At 37.6% G+C, this 14,802-nt stretch overlaps 1 protein-coding gene across 8 annotated transcripts; it reads left to right on the top strand.

Annotated features, from left to right (window-relative positions):
* The first annotated feature begins 108 nt into the window (after nt 1–108).
* Nucleotides 109–13,153, top strand: RAB36 (RAB36, member RAS oncogene family). 8 transcript variants are annotated; one of them, XM_032447923.1, is made up of 12 exons: nt 109–268; nt 485–744; nt 1,438–1,526; nt 2,618–2,742; nt 4,198–4,263; nt 4,835–4,936; nt 6,574–6,638; nt 7,094–7,145; nt 8,877–8,958; nt 9,529–9,619; nt 10,169–10,288; nt 10,500–13,153. In XM_032447923.1, exons 3-12 carry the CDS (start codon nt 1,458–1,460, stop codon nt 10,562–10,564), a joined length of 837 nt encoding a protein of 278 aa, XP_032303814.1. In that variant the 5' UTR covers nt 109–268; nt 485–744; nt 1,438–1,457; the 3' UTR covers nt 10,565–13,153. The 8 variants fall into 8 exon arrangements, with proteins under 8 accessions (XP_032303814.1, XP_032303818.1, XP_032303813.1 ...); XM_032447922.1 differs by lacking the exon at nt 109–268 and having other exon boundaries at nt 372–744; XM_032447925.1 differs by lacking the exon at nt 109–268 and having other exon boundaries at nt 377–744; nt 2,618–2,706.
* The last annotated feature ends 1,649 nt before the right edge of the window (nt 13,154–14,802 follow it).

Here is a 14,802-nt window from a genome sequence, read left to right as displayed (position 1 = left end):
CTTTACGCCAATTGCGTAAATAGCAATAGCGTGGGGCACGGGGAGCTGTGTGCGCTGTGTGCGGGTGTAATAAAACACTGGGATAGATTCTGCTTTGTCGGTCACCAAAATCCATATGAGACAAGTACAGCTTAAAAAAGATACCTTCAGGAAACCTTTAAGCATCCTAAGTGCAGTCTGAGCAACTAAATTGATTATCAGTACTTAAACAATACAGAAAAACAATGGGATTTCTTATTCTTTATTATTTGATATGTTATCAGCCAAGGTAGGTAATGACTAGAGACACTGACGTGATTCAAAATGGTTCCATGCACGTCCTGCCTCTAAGCCTGAAATGAAAGAAAGCTGAAGTTCTGGGGGAAGGAGGGAGCAAAACGCCTCTGGAGTTTCTTTATAATTGCTAATATGCTTAAAATTAGCTCTGTAACAGCTCCCTGCTCCATTAGTTCCTTAGTTAATCCTGCTCGTTTTCCTATTGCAGAGGAAAATAACGCTATTAGGAAGGATTAGAGGACCGCTGAGATGACTAAAGAGTAGTTTCTGACCAAAGGAACCTGAATGGTGGCTAAAACAGGATCGTTCTTCTAAAACCAGAGCGGATGGTTAAACGACTCCCTTCCAACTCCGCCTCCTCAGTCCGGGAGAGGAGGAGAGGAAGGGAACTGTTGCAATCGTGTTGCCATGAGCACGCGGCTGCAGGCTGCTCGTGCGACTGGGATCCTGCCGCATCCGCAGCGCACGGTGAGTCCTCCCTTTGCTGTTTGCTGCATGAGGGTTGTTCTCGTTAGATTCTTCTGCATGGCATTAACAAACTGGTACCTTACAAAGAGATCCCTCTCGATAACCCACAAGGCTTCTTTTTGTGACCAAGTCATTGCGTTGCAAGTGGGATATCTTGATTCGTTTGTGATTTTTCATGTGAACGTTATTCCTCCATGTCAGGCTATCTACTGATTGTGTTCTTTATGAGTTGATCTTAGGTGAAAGTTTGATGTTGTGCCAAGGAATATGGTAACTTTGTTGTTTCTCCTTTCCCCTTCTGAGATAACAAAATCTGATATCCCCTAAATAAACGTGCTTTATGCAGAAGCACAAAATAGTGAGGGGTGGGCTTTTTATATTAAGCACTACAAAATCATTTGAGGACTAAAGTGCAGTTGTGTTAACTAAGTGAACAGTTTTCTGTCCTCCTCCAGAATTACTCAGTGCTTTTCTACTTAGGAAAAGCCACTATTTCTTCCTACACTTATGCAGACAGAAGTCATCCTTTTTCATGAGAAATGTGTTTTCTTCAACTGGCAATTCTTTGACTTCATGGTACACTAGGAGGAAACAAGTCCTAAAGGACTGTTCATGTTTTGTTTTTAATGCTTTTCCTGTGTTGAGACAATTCCAGAGTATTTTGTTTCACTTCGCATGTTTTCTATCTGGCAGAATTGACTTGAGTTTGGAGGATGAAGTCCAACCCAAAGCATATGGTTCCCCCAGTGAGCAGGGACAGAATAATCTCCCGGTTTCCTAAGGTAAGCATTCTTTATCTCTTTGCTCAGAGGATGTATCACTTGCCATGTCTTTCTCTTGTGCTAATATTTTGGTTTGATGTATGTTTGATGTCTTCTGCTAAAACTGCAGATTGTTTAAGAGTTTATTTCAGAAGTGAATGTGACCTTGTTTTCCCATTCAGTGCTGATGCACTTAATAATAAACCAGGTATCTTCCTCTAACCTTAACAGAAAGTGACTTTTGCAACAGAAGTGTTATCTTACAGTATCTGTTCTCTTAGCCAAACATTAATAATTACCATGCTTACAGAGTTCTTACACAGAGAGGAAATAAGAAACATTTTCATTTGAGGAATCTGAAGCAATTTTAATCTTCTGTGTGAGTAGGAAACTTAGTCATACTGTAGATCAAACATAGTAGGCACTGTAGGAAAACAGATAGTGAAGATCATTCGTACCCCCAAAGAGTTTTATCCTTGAAGTAGAAAAGAATGATTAAGGGTAGGTGAGGGCAAAGAACTGCCATTCTGTTCTTAATTTTGTTCAAAACACCCTTTTAAGTGGTTTTTGCACTTTTCTCATTCTCAATCTCAAATTCCTATTTTGCTTTTAATTTTATGAAAACTGTCACTGTTATTTTAAGTAAATATAATGTAAAACATGCTTTCCTTGTTTGTTGGCCTGCTAAGCTTAATAGGAAATTAGTAATAAAATAAGTGCTTCACACAAGAAAGAGATCTAAAAGACTTTGTAGTCTGAATGATTTGCTAGTGATGTGCTCCCACTTGTGTTTTCCTTGAATGCCCTAGATTACTGGAATTATTTAAGATAATTAATATTGTACAAATTGATCAATGGATTTATTTACTGTGGAAGTTCATCAGGGCTCTGATATTTGGTGGAGCTGTTTAGAGGAATTTTATAAACGTACCTGTGCATCAGCCTTACTGCCTTCTAACTCAGACCATCCCTTCTCATAAGCCGGAGTATCCCTGTGTTTGACAAGCTTGTTGAAGTAATCTCCTTTTCTATCTCACCTTGCTGATTTGGCTTTGTGGTAAGCAGACATTATAGACTTTATAGACTCAGCAGCTCTTCTCTTGTGTCTCTAGTGGTACACTCCTGAGGCCTGTCTTCAGTTCAAAGACCACTTCCACGCACAGCTCAGGACTGCCTGTCAGCAGAGCACTGGAACAGCTGGGCAAGTTTCTAATAAACCAAGTGTGCAACGAGACAAGTATTTTAACCTCTTTACAGTCTGATTCCTCCATAGGTTTTTCCTGGTTCCACATGTTGATTATTCTAGTGTGACCAAAGTCAGCTAAGTCTGTCCCTGTGGTTCTTCTATACCATTTCACAGTAAATGAATGAAATGCTTCTTCTTTGTATAAGTTTTAAAGATCTTTTTTTTCTTGGCTTAACTGAAGTTGAAGAAATAGAGTTGTTGTTTAGCAACAGACAGCTTAGTTTAAAGGATTAACCAACTGTTCAAAATTAGTGTTGGATTTTGGTCGTGCAGGTCAGCATGAAAAGCAAGTCCTAGAGCACTTGCAAGGACAAGAGCAGATGTACTGGCACCGGTAGAGAGCACAAAAGGACTGCATACTGAGTGCAACAAATAAGAACTTGATAAAGGCTTTGGGGCAGATATGAGCACAGCAGTTTCAAGTTGCTTGAAGCACATAAGAATCCAGCTTTAATATTTTAAAAGTATCCATGCTGAGAAGTTGTCTCAAATGTTTTCTTTAAAACTGGAACAAAATTCTGGACTAAAAAATCTAATGGAAAATAAATGTTGAATTCTAATATTCTTTAATTTTTTTCTCGTCATCTCTCTCCCAGAACACATACATGTTTTAGCTTTAATTTGTAGTGAGTTAAGCCTGATATAACCTGATACAGCATTCAATACAAGATTGAATCTGTTGTTTAAAAAGCCATTCTTTGATACAAAACAATATTAAAGCTCCTAAGCCATTTTTGTAGCATGTGCAGGGGAGATGTCAATCCAAATTTCAGTCAACAAATAATGTACAGTCATTTATCTACCTGTGTCTCCTTACAATAACACTACATTTCAATTTTAAGAGTGCAGATGAGTCACCTCCAGCCCATCTGCTGTATTCTGTGGGAGAACCCAGAGCAAAGAGGATTATTTGCATGAGGCAAGCTTCAGATTAATGTTATTTCAGGTAGTCAGAAAACGTATTGGCTCTAATCATTATTTTTTCCTAGAGACAGATTCTGCGATAAGTTATTTGATAATCAGCAATTCTTTGTTTGTGCACGTAAAATTTGATTCTCAACTATTAAAGTCAATGAAAAACTCATAATTAATTTTAGTGGCAAAAATGAAAACTTGTACTCTTAAAGGGCTAATAAGGATGTAGGTGCTATATAGTCTTAAGTGCAAACTGCCCAGTGTAAAATAGATCCTTGAGAGCATTTCTGATGAAGTCTTTCTGCCCCATAGAAGTTGCACACAGAGTAAGAAATGGGCTAATTCTGCTCCAGAGGTTTTGACCTTTTTCTTTCTTATCTAATCCTGCTGTGCAGTATTGTGCCATTCAGGTAAACTGGAGTTGCAGATGAATTAATCACTTGCTATTTAAGGATCTACCTCAGAATTATTACACTGAGAATATTGAATTTACTACTAAAAGCATTAAATATTTTTGAATATTCCTAACAGGATGAAAATATCCAAAGTGGTTGTGGTAGGAGACGTCTATGTTGGTAAAACCAGCCTCATCCACAGGTACGGTGTATTTCAGCAGATAGATTGATTCTGCTCTTTTCCAAATTGAAAGCGTATCACTTATTGCAGTAAAGCTTTCAGGAATCTGAATTGAATACATATTCAATCAAATATGATATAGTGCAGTATTTACCAGATCTTGCAAACATCTCTTGTGCATTTTGCAAATTCAGTGAACAGAGCTCTGAATTTCTGTAGCTTGTGATTGCATTCTGTCTGTTTGCATTTCAATTATTTCTATGTTCCAAAGTAAATTTGGCTATTAATCTCATTAATAATCACTTTCCTTTTGTATTTATGACCCCAAATATATGATCTTGTAACTAAAAGCTTCATGCTGACTCTCCTAAACAGTGCAAAGAAATTGTTTTGATTCTTTTATCCTGAGAACTTGCTAGATGTACTTTCCAGTTTGTTATTCACTATTTATTTTTTTTAATGTGTCAATGTTTTTATATCTGCTTCTGCACAATATAGCCACTCCACTGTTATTTAGTTCTTTTCTGTTACTTTGCAGCTATATGTATTCATGAATTGTTAATATTTCATCCTTCCCCTTCCTGCATTGCAGGTTCTGTAAAGATCATTTTGAACGAGATTACAAGGCCACCATTGGGGTGGATTTTGAAATTGAACGTTTTGAAATAGTTGGAATACCATATCATCTCCAGATGTAAGTTGAAATATGGGTTTAGTTCCACATATACATATAGTACAATCTGAGAAGAGTTTAAGTTGCTACAGATTCTGGTAGTACAAAGATTAAAAAAAAAAAAAAGGAAAAAAGAAAAAGCCCATAGCATAAAATGATCTGAAAAACAGGTTCTGTACCTGAGCTTGCAGTTTTAATTAAGTAAAAATGAGTAGGTAAAATCCCTAATTTCCTCTTGGATCTCACATTCCTGGAAATGTTATAAATTTGTCAATGAAAATTCATTTTGGAAGCCTTGCACTATTTCAGTGCCATTCTGCCTTTTTTTACTTCTTGGAAGAGAAGCAGAAGCTTTTGCAGCATGTTTTGTTGGGTGCTAGCATTGTACTACTCCGTCATTTGGGTTTAGTAGGCTTTATGAGCATGGAACTTGACTTCACTGAAGGGTCTGGGGGCTCCTGCATTAATTGAAATCAATTGTATGGGCTCTGATGATTTCAGCATCTCCTAATTGCAAAATAAATTTCTTTCTCTAAATCCTAGAAAGATCTAAGTGTTTTTATTAGGATGTGTATCTAAAGTCATTCTGATCTTCAGCTATGTTTATCAGCTTAGCAGGAATCCTGGCTTTCTCTCACCTGCTTTGGTTCCACTGAAGAATGTCCTTTGCTATTTTAATTGGCTAACTGTACAGTTCCACAAAGCCCATTATTTAATTATCCATGCTATAGCATGATGTAGGGCAGAAAAAAAGATTCATTGGATGAAGCATTGTAGTGGATGAATCTTAATAAACTTAGGATCACATTTTCTCTGAAATATCAGTGCCTAGAGATGTAAACAGATGGCTAGTGAGATTTACTGAAAAACACTCCGAAATAATTTATCACCAATTTCAGGGCCATTTTGTTTTTTAAAATTCTATTCAACACTGCCTTTCTGGAACTTGAGTGCCTTTAAAATCTGCGCTGGTATATCAGTATGTTGTCATCCAAAACAATAAGGTTCATGGGCTGCTAAGCTTTGGGTTGTGTTATCTTCAGTTTCTCTGGTGGTGATGTAAACACTTCCATTTGATAAGCACTGGTGCCCCCTCTTGCTGAGAGATTTCTGTACAAGCTACATTTGCAAATACTGGCAGTGCTGCACGGCAATAAAATCCCAGACCTTTGTAGTACTTGCTGTAGGTGGGAGAACTGTGTATCATCTTAGAATAAGCAGTTCTTTCTTTCCTTTTTCAAATTTATTTATTTATTCTTTGATGTTATTAGTGGACTGGTATCAGAGCATCAGTTGGAAGATTTCAGATTGCCATGGAAAGATATAAATATGATATAGATAACGTTGAGATGCTTTAAGAAAAGAGTATTACAATACAGAATACAAACATTTGAATTGCGTCTCAAAGGACAGTCTCCAAAATGACTAGTTTAAAAAATTCACTCTGAATAAAACCAGAACTGTAATAGCTTAATTAAATAGTGGGGCTTTACTGTATTCCTATCAGAAGTTAATAAATAACATGTTCCAGATGGAGAAGAGTGTGATACCACTGAAGTGTTACCAACTTGTACCAGTCTGTTGCTTCATTAGTATGTTTGCTCAGGTTACGCTTGATTTCATTAACCTGAAGTTTCTTTTTTTCCCCCATTGCACAGATGGGACACGGCAGGTCAGGAAAAGTTCAAGTGCATTGCATCTGCTTATTACCGAGGAGCTGAGGGTGAGAACAATGTTAATTTGGTACTGCCTGTAACAGGAGATTATATATACACCTACATATGCTCCTTGAAAAAGATACATGCAATGGAATGGAATTGCCATTATTGGGAAGAGGAAGAGACTGAAAATCTCATGAATACATTTGCTGCAAGCTCTGAATGTTGTGATTATGAAGTGATTAAAAATTGGTACCCATGTCTTGGGAAGGATGGGGAATCAGCCTAATAGTGTCTTCTGAGTCCTCCATGTTAAATCTACTGTTGTACTGTATATGTATTAGTTCTGTTTACGTTGTGTAGGGAGCCTGCTTTGGCAGGGAGGTTGGACTCGATCTCTAGAGGTCCCTTCCAACCCCTACAATTCTGTGATTCTGTTTAACAGTATTAGTAGTTAAATTGGAGTGATTTCTGATATGCTTTTAAACATAATTACTTTTTTCCTGTCCTTTCATTACAGTTATAATAACAGTGTTTAATCTAGCTGATATCCAGACATTGGATCACACCAAGTAAGTTTCTGTCTTTTGGCTTAGCCTTTACAACTTTCACAGAAGGTTTAATTGTGTTGCACAGTCTGGAATTGCTGAGAACTTGCTGGATCTGAAGAGTATTTTATTCTGAGCTATAAATGAAAGGGTGATCGTCACATATTTGGGATATTCAGGGTGGGATTTTTCTGAGAAAAATGCTGAACATCAATTTTAACTTGTTATTTTTGATGTCCTTTTTCAGTCACTTCAGTAAAAGCGCTATCCTTAGAAAACTGGGCACAGGGAGAGATTAGGTGCATCCCAAAGACATCTTCCCTCTGTCCTCCCCCCCATTTTCTGTAAAGGTAGTAACATGTTTACATCTGATTTAGGTAATGAAACTGATGCAATGCATTTCATGCATAGTCTCAAAAGCAACTGATTTTCTGGGTTTACTGCTAGTGTTAGATCATGTTATTGATGGCATTATCCAAATGTATTTTGAGCACTAACAGACATGGGACATCAGCCACCTCTCTAGAAAGTCCATTTCATGGTTTGACCCTTACAGTAAAAAGAAGTTTTTCCTAATGCCTGGTCTGAGCTTCTCAGGCACACTGTCCCTCACATGTTGAGAGATATGCTATCAAAATGAAAAACAAAACAAAACTCCAAACACCCAATACCTATATAGGCCTTGCATTTTTAATTTAAGATGTATCAGTTTAGGTACTTGAAATGATTTGCTTATAGCAGCGCACTAACTGATGTGAGGAAACTTGCTTCACTTTAAGTGCAGGCAGCAGAACACTATGTGTTCTATCCACTAGTGTGGATGTGGATCCACACTACTGTCACCAGACTGAGAGTTTACATGTTCTAACATACTGTTATGACTGTAAAGCACCTATGTGTTTTTCTACAACTTGTACTTTGTCTTATTTAAATGTGTACTGGGGGATTTCCTCAGACAATTGCTGTGCTGCTCAACACCTCTACAGAGGACTTTGTAAAATCATATATATATTAGTGTCTCTGCTTGATTGATAATAATTGAAATGTGTGAACTTGATTTCCAACCCAAGTTCAGGTTGGAACCCAACTGGTTCAAGACCAGGTTGGACGGGGCCCTGGGCAACCTGATCTAGTAAAGGTGTATGTTTGGTGGCCCTGCCAGGCAGGGGGGTTGGAGCTACATGATCCTTGAGGTCCCTTCCAACCCGGGTAATTCTGTGATTCTGTGAACCCCCACACGCTCTTCCCTCCCTGACTTGTGTTGGATGACTCCAAAGGAACTTGGTTGCCAGAGTTTAAAAAAAAAATACACAATCTTATGAGACAAGAGTCGTGAAACCTTGGGAGACGCTTTATAATCTTACTGAAGAGATTGTTACATGTTCCTTTTTTTTTCCCCTTTGTTGCCTAATCTGCCATGTTGTTTATATTTTTTCCATTATCACTATAAAGAATTCACCATCTTCCATTATGCTGAATATTACTATACTCATCTCTGAGTATTAAAATTAGTGTGGAATTTACACTGTACAGTAAGCTTGTTCTCACTTTTCAGTAGTGGAAGGTATACGTTCTGTGGAGTTGGAATAGCTCCTGTTCCCTTTCTGTCTTTAAAAAGAAAAAGAAAAAAAAAAAAAGCTTTTAACACATTCACATCAGCTTATTCTCTGGCTTTTCTTGTGACCCTGTTATCTGTCTCTATCTCATTTGTTCCATGCTGCCTCTGACTGATTCTCTCATCTCTCTTCTTTTCAGGCAGTGGCTCGAAGATGCCTTGAGGGAAAATGAACCAAATTCTATCTTCATCTTTCTTGTTGGAACAAAAAAAGATTTGGTGGTGAGCAAATAGCAAGATACTGATATGGCTAATCTCAGATAGCAAATGAGTGGGAAAATGAAGTACAAAAAGCCAAAAACATATTAAAGGGGGAAGAAGGCTTGAAGAAGAGAGGGAACTTTGTATTTGAGCATACTAAAAGTAGACCGTGAAGAGGGTCTGTGTCAGAGGCAAGCAGGATTAAACAAATAAACAAAATCATTATCATTAGTCTGTCCTGTAACTTTCTGCTAAAGGCAGTTAATTATAACAAGAATTTGAAGACCAATGACTGTGCTGTTTTCTTTTCTGCTCTCTACAGTGCTATATAGCTAGATATAATTGTTGCCCTTGTTAGTTATTTTGCTTCAGTGTAACAGAAGATAGATGAAGATATTCAAACAGCGCTAAGTAATTTCTCTTGCAAGCATTAGAACACTTCAGCAATAGTGTCTGATTGCACAAGCACTCAGGCAAGGACAGAAATGCCACTGTGAAAACTAAAAGCATCACACTACAGATGCTAGCACCACTTCTGTGTTATTACCAGCATACTTCTCATGTTAAAAGTATTCCCTGGTTTTTATTTAGTCAGATGCTGTTTGTAAGAAGACAGAGCTAGATGCTATCCGCTTTGCCAATGACATGCAAGCAGAATACTGGTCAGTTTCAGCCAAAACAGGTAAGTTACTGCAAAGGATATAAAAATGATGTAACCAAAGAGGCTGATGTTAAAGTGTAAGGAAGTTGAAGTTCCTTATACCTTTATTATATATATATATATATATATATAGTGGCATTTTGTTTCTTCTGGAGACTTCATAATTATTAATAGTTGATTTTCAGTTAAGAATCTGCATGTGTGCTTTCACTGTTGTGTTTACAGAAGCTACTGCAATGTCTAAGCATGTTTAATTCATGGATAATTACTTAAACACATGTATGTGCTTCTAGTTGATTAGGAATGAAAATATTGTGCCACAAACTGAAACCTCTTCATTGCTGAGTTTAAAACAAACAAACCAACAAACAAAAACAAGCAAACAAAGGATACATGATATAAATAAATGGTATGAATTCTCCCTGCAGTGTTCAGAACAAGACAGATTGCTGAAGGTGCCTGATCCTTCCCAATATTAAGCAGTGGTCTGTTCATAGGTGTGCTTGTTTGTATCTGATCAGGCACTGATATGCAGTTGCAAAAATGGATCCTTTTTGTTCTGTTTCCTAGGGGAAAATGTCAAAGAGTTATTCTTCCGAGTTGCTGCCTTGGCCTTTGAACAGTCTATGATAAGGGAGCTAGAGAAAACCACGGGGCACATGGCTCAAATTGGGACAGAAAACCTCATCAGTATGTTAAGTTTTGCTTGTCTGTAGTTTACATTTTCATGTTCTCAAGGACTGGGGATGTTTATTGTGCACTGAAGCCTTTCTCACACTTGCAAACATATTAACTTCAGTGCCTGCCTGGGTGACTGGGGCTTCATTCAACTATTGTTACTTTTAATATTGGATGATATTACTTCTTATGAATTGAGTTTCTAACTTTATGGCTTCTACAGGACTGGAACAGAACCTGATGGAAATCCCAGAAGGCAACAATCAAGAAAGCTTGAGTTGCTGTTGACTTTCAACTCTTTCTGCAAGTGCCACGCTTTTCTGTAGTACAGCCTAGAACACCTGCAACAACAAAAGCTCTAAAACCAGAAGTAAAAACTTGTATTTTTAGAAATGAGAGAGAAAAACCTTATTCAGACTTCCTTTCTAAGACTTCTTTTATTGTTGAAGGCTTACTTGTGCTGAAATCTATAGTTATATAGACTTCTCTCTGTGTAGTAAAAATGACATACTTGTCTCAGTGCAAGAAGACATTGCCAGCACTATGTGCTCACCTGTGTGCCACCACAACTTGTAGTCAAAAGTTATGTGATTTAATCATGTTGGGTTATTATTAAATAATTCTCTAGAAATCTTGGATACTGAAGTTGCATTCTTATGGGAGCAGAAAGAAAGAAAGGAATAGTTATGAAAGTACACAAATGCAGGCTGTGTAGTTTTCATTGTGATTTTTCCATTCAGAAAAAAAAAAAACAACAAAAAACTGTGCTTTTGTCCTTTTCCACTAAAGAATCAAAGCCCAACATCCAAATATTCCCAAGCCTGGGAGAGGTCCTGATAGAAACTTCACTGTTTTATCCTGGTTGCCAAATATTAAATAAATGCTAGCAGATAATAATGGTATAATTTTTCAGCCTCTTCAGTATGAAAGAATAGTCTCATAATAGTGCATGACATATTTCATGCAAGTATAAAATGATGCATGATATATTTTCAGTCTTCCATAAGGGATGCAGAATTCTTCTTTGCATTGATCTTCATAAATATTGTCTACACTGCAGTTCCATTTAGTTGCTAAGAATAATTGCTGGCATTTTATTGTAATTTCTTATTTCTTGTTTGTTTATAGTATTGTAACGTTATTTTGGAGCCATATGCAGACTCAGTCATAGTCATACCTACCTGTGGTAGGAACTCTCAGCTAGTAAGGTTAGATTCAGTACTCTTGCTAAACTTTTATTCAATTTTATTTCAAATACCCTTTGACTTAACCTTGTGCAGTTATTTAGAAATTACAATCATTGCCTAATATGGGGGAAATTGGCTCTAGGCACCTCTGAATGCCACACAAGTAAAGCAGCTTTACAAAGATCTGCTTATCAGGTAGGAATGACTGATGCCAAAAGATACTGCTGTTATAAAAACCATTCCTGCTAATAAATGACATTGCCAGAAATTTGAATGACAAATAACATTGTCTGAAATTACAGTATAAATATTTACTGAGTATATGTGATTGTGTTAGTATGATTGATTTTGGTGATTAGGTTTCAATCTAAAGGGGGTATATGGGAAAGAAAGGGACAGACTCTTTAACAGGTCTGTGTGATAGGACAAGAGGAAATGGTTTCAAATTAAAAGAGGGAAGATTTAGATTGGATATAAAGAAGAAGTTTTTTTCAGTGAGGGCAGTGATACACTGCACAGGGTGCCAAGTGAGGTGGTGATGCCATGTCCCTGCAGACATTCAAGGCTCTGAGCAACAAGATCTGGCTTGTAGATTTCCCCATTCATTGCAGGGACATCAGAAGGGACCTTTAAATGTCATCTGGTCCAATTCAAATGGTTCTATGATACTAAGCTTAAAATATTCTAGATTCTCAACCATTAATTTCCTCAAAAATTGTTTTCTATGAAAAAGTGAGAGGGAAAGATAGCTTACAGTCTTTTAATTACTTTTATTTTTCTGTGGCTTATGATGTAAACTAAAGCAATGACCAATAATGTAACAGAGATCTAGGATTTATTCTTTTTTTTTAAGTCTTTTTTTTCCCCTCCCAATTGATTCTGTTGGCAAGGACAACAGTGTAGCATTTGGTGGAGAAGATGAATATGTGTGGGTATGTAAGGAGTTCTTTATCTGATCATGGAATATTCTGACCTGCATCTCTTTCACAAGATGATGAATATACACTCTACTTGTACCATGTGTGATACTGAGTGGGCACCATAGCCACGATCTTTGCGCTTACTGAGTTCGAATGAGAGTAGTAAAAGATGTTTCACTCTATTGCTGTGTATTATGTTTGCATATAAAACGTGTTGCATTTCTGTAATGCTTTTCAGAAGCGATTTTATGAGCCCATTAGAGCCACATAACCATTGCTTCATAATGTGCTGTGCGTGCATGACTACTGCTAACCTCATATTACTGGTAGAAGTTCTTAGAAACAGTATTAAAATCCTTTGTTTGCATATGGAAATATGCACATATGCATGTGTGTTAAGTGTGTCAGAGAAGAAAACTTGGTCACTGTACCAGTTATGGTCATTGGAAGGACCGTGATTTACCTGTAGGTTGGACAAGTTCAGTGTGGCTACAGCAGCAGTCCCTCAGCTGAGTATTATCTATATCTGTGGTGCATTCTTTTAGTTTCACATGGCTGTTACTGAGCAGACAAACTGGTCTGTTTCTTTCCTAGGAGAACTGATAATGGTCCTGGAGGTCAAAAGGCAGGTTTTGCAGGATGTCTTCCTGTCTATGCTAGGTAGGTGCAGGCACATGATTGGTATCTGCAACTGCAAAATGAATCAGAAGCAAATAACATATATATTATATATGTATATATATAATTCTTGAAATAAAATAAATCACAGACCTTTGTTGCTGACCATAATTCTCTTACAAAATCAGAGATGTAATCTCTTCAGCAATGCAGTCATGTTGTTTTGAAGATCAATGGGACAGTTTTGCTAATGATTAAGTACATTGCTTGAGGTCATCATTGGTTCCAAAAACTTTATGCAAAACTGCATTAGTCTGTTATTCAGCAGGTATCCTCTGGAGATGGCCTGACTCCATTCAAGCTATGATGGATGCTTTGAGACTTTTTTTAAGCCCATGTGAGGCTGCCCCTACAAAGTATAAATAATTGATCATTGAAAATGAATCTTAAATCTTACAATTGATGGATTGCTTAGGAAAGCACAAAGGAAATCTAACCTCGGTTGAGAAAACAAATATCAGATCGCAAGTTCTTAAATATTTGTATCTGGTCTATGTTGCATCTATGCTTATTGATCTATTTTATCAGCAATTTCATTTGCTTTGGAAAGCCTTCATACAGTAGAAAGCAGTGTCAGAACAATTCTGTGAACTCTGTATATATTTTATACCAGGTGACACCTTCATAGTATTGATGGCACCACTTCCAGTACGATTTCCTTTTGGAATTTACAGATAAGAAATCAGACAGTGTGAAATTCATAATGAGTCTAAAGCAGAATTAAAGAGTAGGTGTAATTATCTCCCCAAAGATGGACCAGTGTTATTCTGCTTCTTTCCTTTTACAAATACAGGCTAATCAGTTAATGAGTTTCTATTTAAATATGTATATCTCTGAGGAAAAACAACTGGTAACAAATCAAAAGCCGTTCAAGGAGGAGTCACCAGGCAGGTGAATCTCATTTTTACTGTAAAAACCTTTTATTTTCATCCTCAGTGATGTTATTTCTCCCTTTTGAGTGATGATGTGACCCTTAGGATGTTTTCTTCCACATGCAGGCTCACCTCACTGCCATTCCCTGAATCCAAAGAAAGAAGGCTGCTATCATAGTATAATGAATGCTGGACAGGATTTCAGGAGATTATAGGTCATGTCAAACTACCACACAAGTGAGCGCTGCCTCACACTACAAAGATAGTTTCTTAATTTCAGCCACATATTCATCAGAAATCGGGGTTTTTTTCTCCTTAAAAAGCCTCCGCTTACGTGCTTCGTTTTTGTTTTCTTACAAAGACTCTGATTCTCCCGTGCTGGGAGACGCACAGACACAGACCCCCCAAACCAAACCCGGTTTTCACGAGAAGCTCCAGCGCTTTAAATGCCAAAAGCACCAGCTCTTCTATCCCACAAGAGGGAGCTCCATGGTCAGTTCGGTGCCTCGGTCTGCTGCTGGAAAGGCCGGGTGAGCCAGCAGAGGGTGCGTGCTGGATGCTGCTGTGGTTTAGCCCCCACAGCACAGCACTCTGCTACAGATCACAGGTACGTGTCTGCCACTATAGCCTTAAGGAAATGTTGTACCCTCTTAAAATGAACGCATAAAGAAACAGCAACAATTCAGAGACCACTTGAATGGCCACTGGAATTTCTGATGTTGTACCTTAGTAAATACAGAGGGTGCAATTGTTGAATAGTGTTCACCACAAGTTAAGTGTGCTTACAGAAAGGCCTCCTATGATCCACTAGAGTTCTTGCTGCATCTGGAAATGGTACAAATATGGGAAAAGTGAGCCCAAGTAGAAAA

The sequence above is a fragment of the Coturnix japonica genome, chromosome 15 (assembly GCF_001577835.2).
Source record: "Coturnix japonica isolate 7356 chromosome 15, Coturnix japonica 2.1, whole genome shotgun sequence".
Lineage (NCBI taxonomy): Eukaryota > Metazoa > Chordata > Aves > Galliformes > Phasianidae > Coturnix > Coturnix japonica.
The sequence above is the reverse complement of the archived record's forward strand: the minus strand, read 5'-3'. Positions and strand labels throughout refer to the sequence as shown.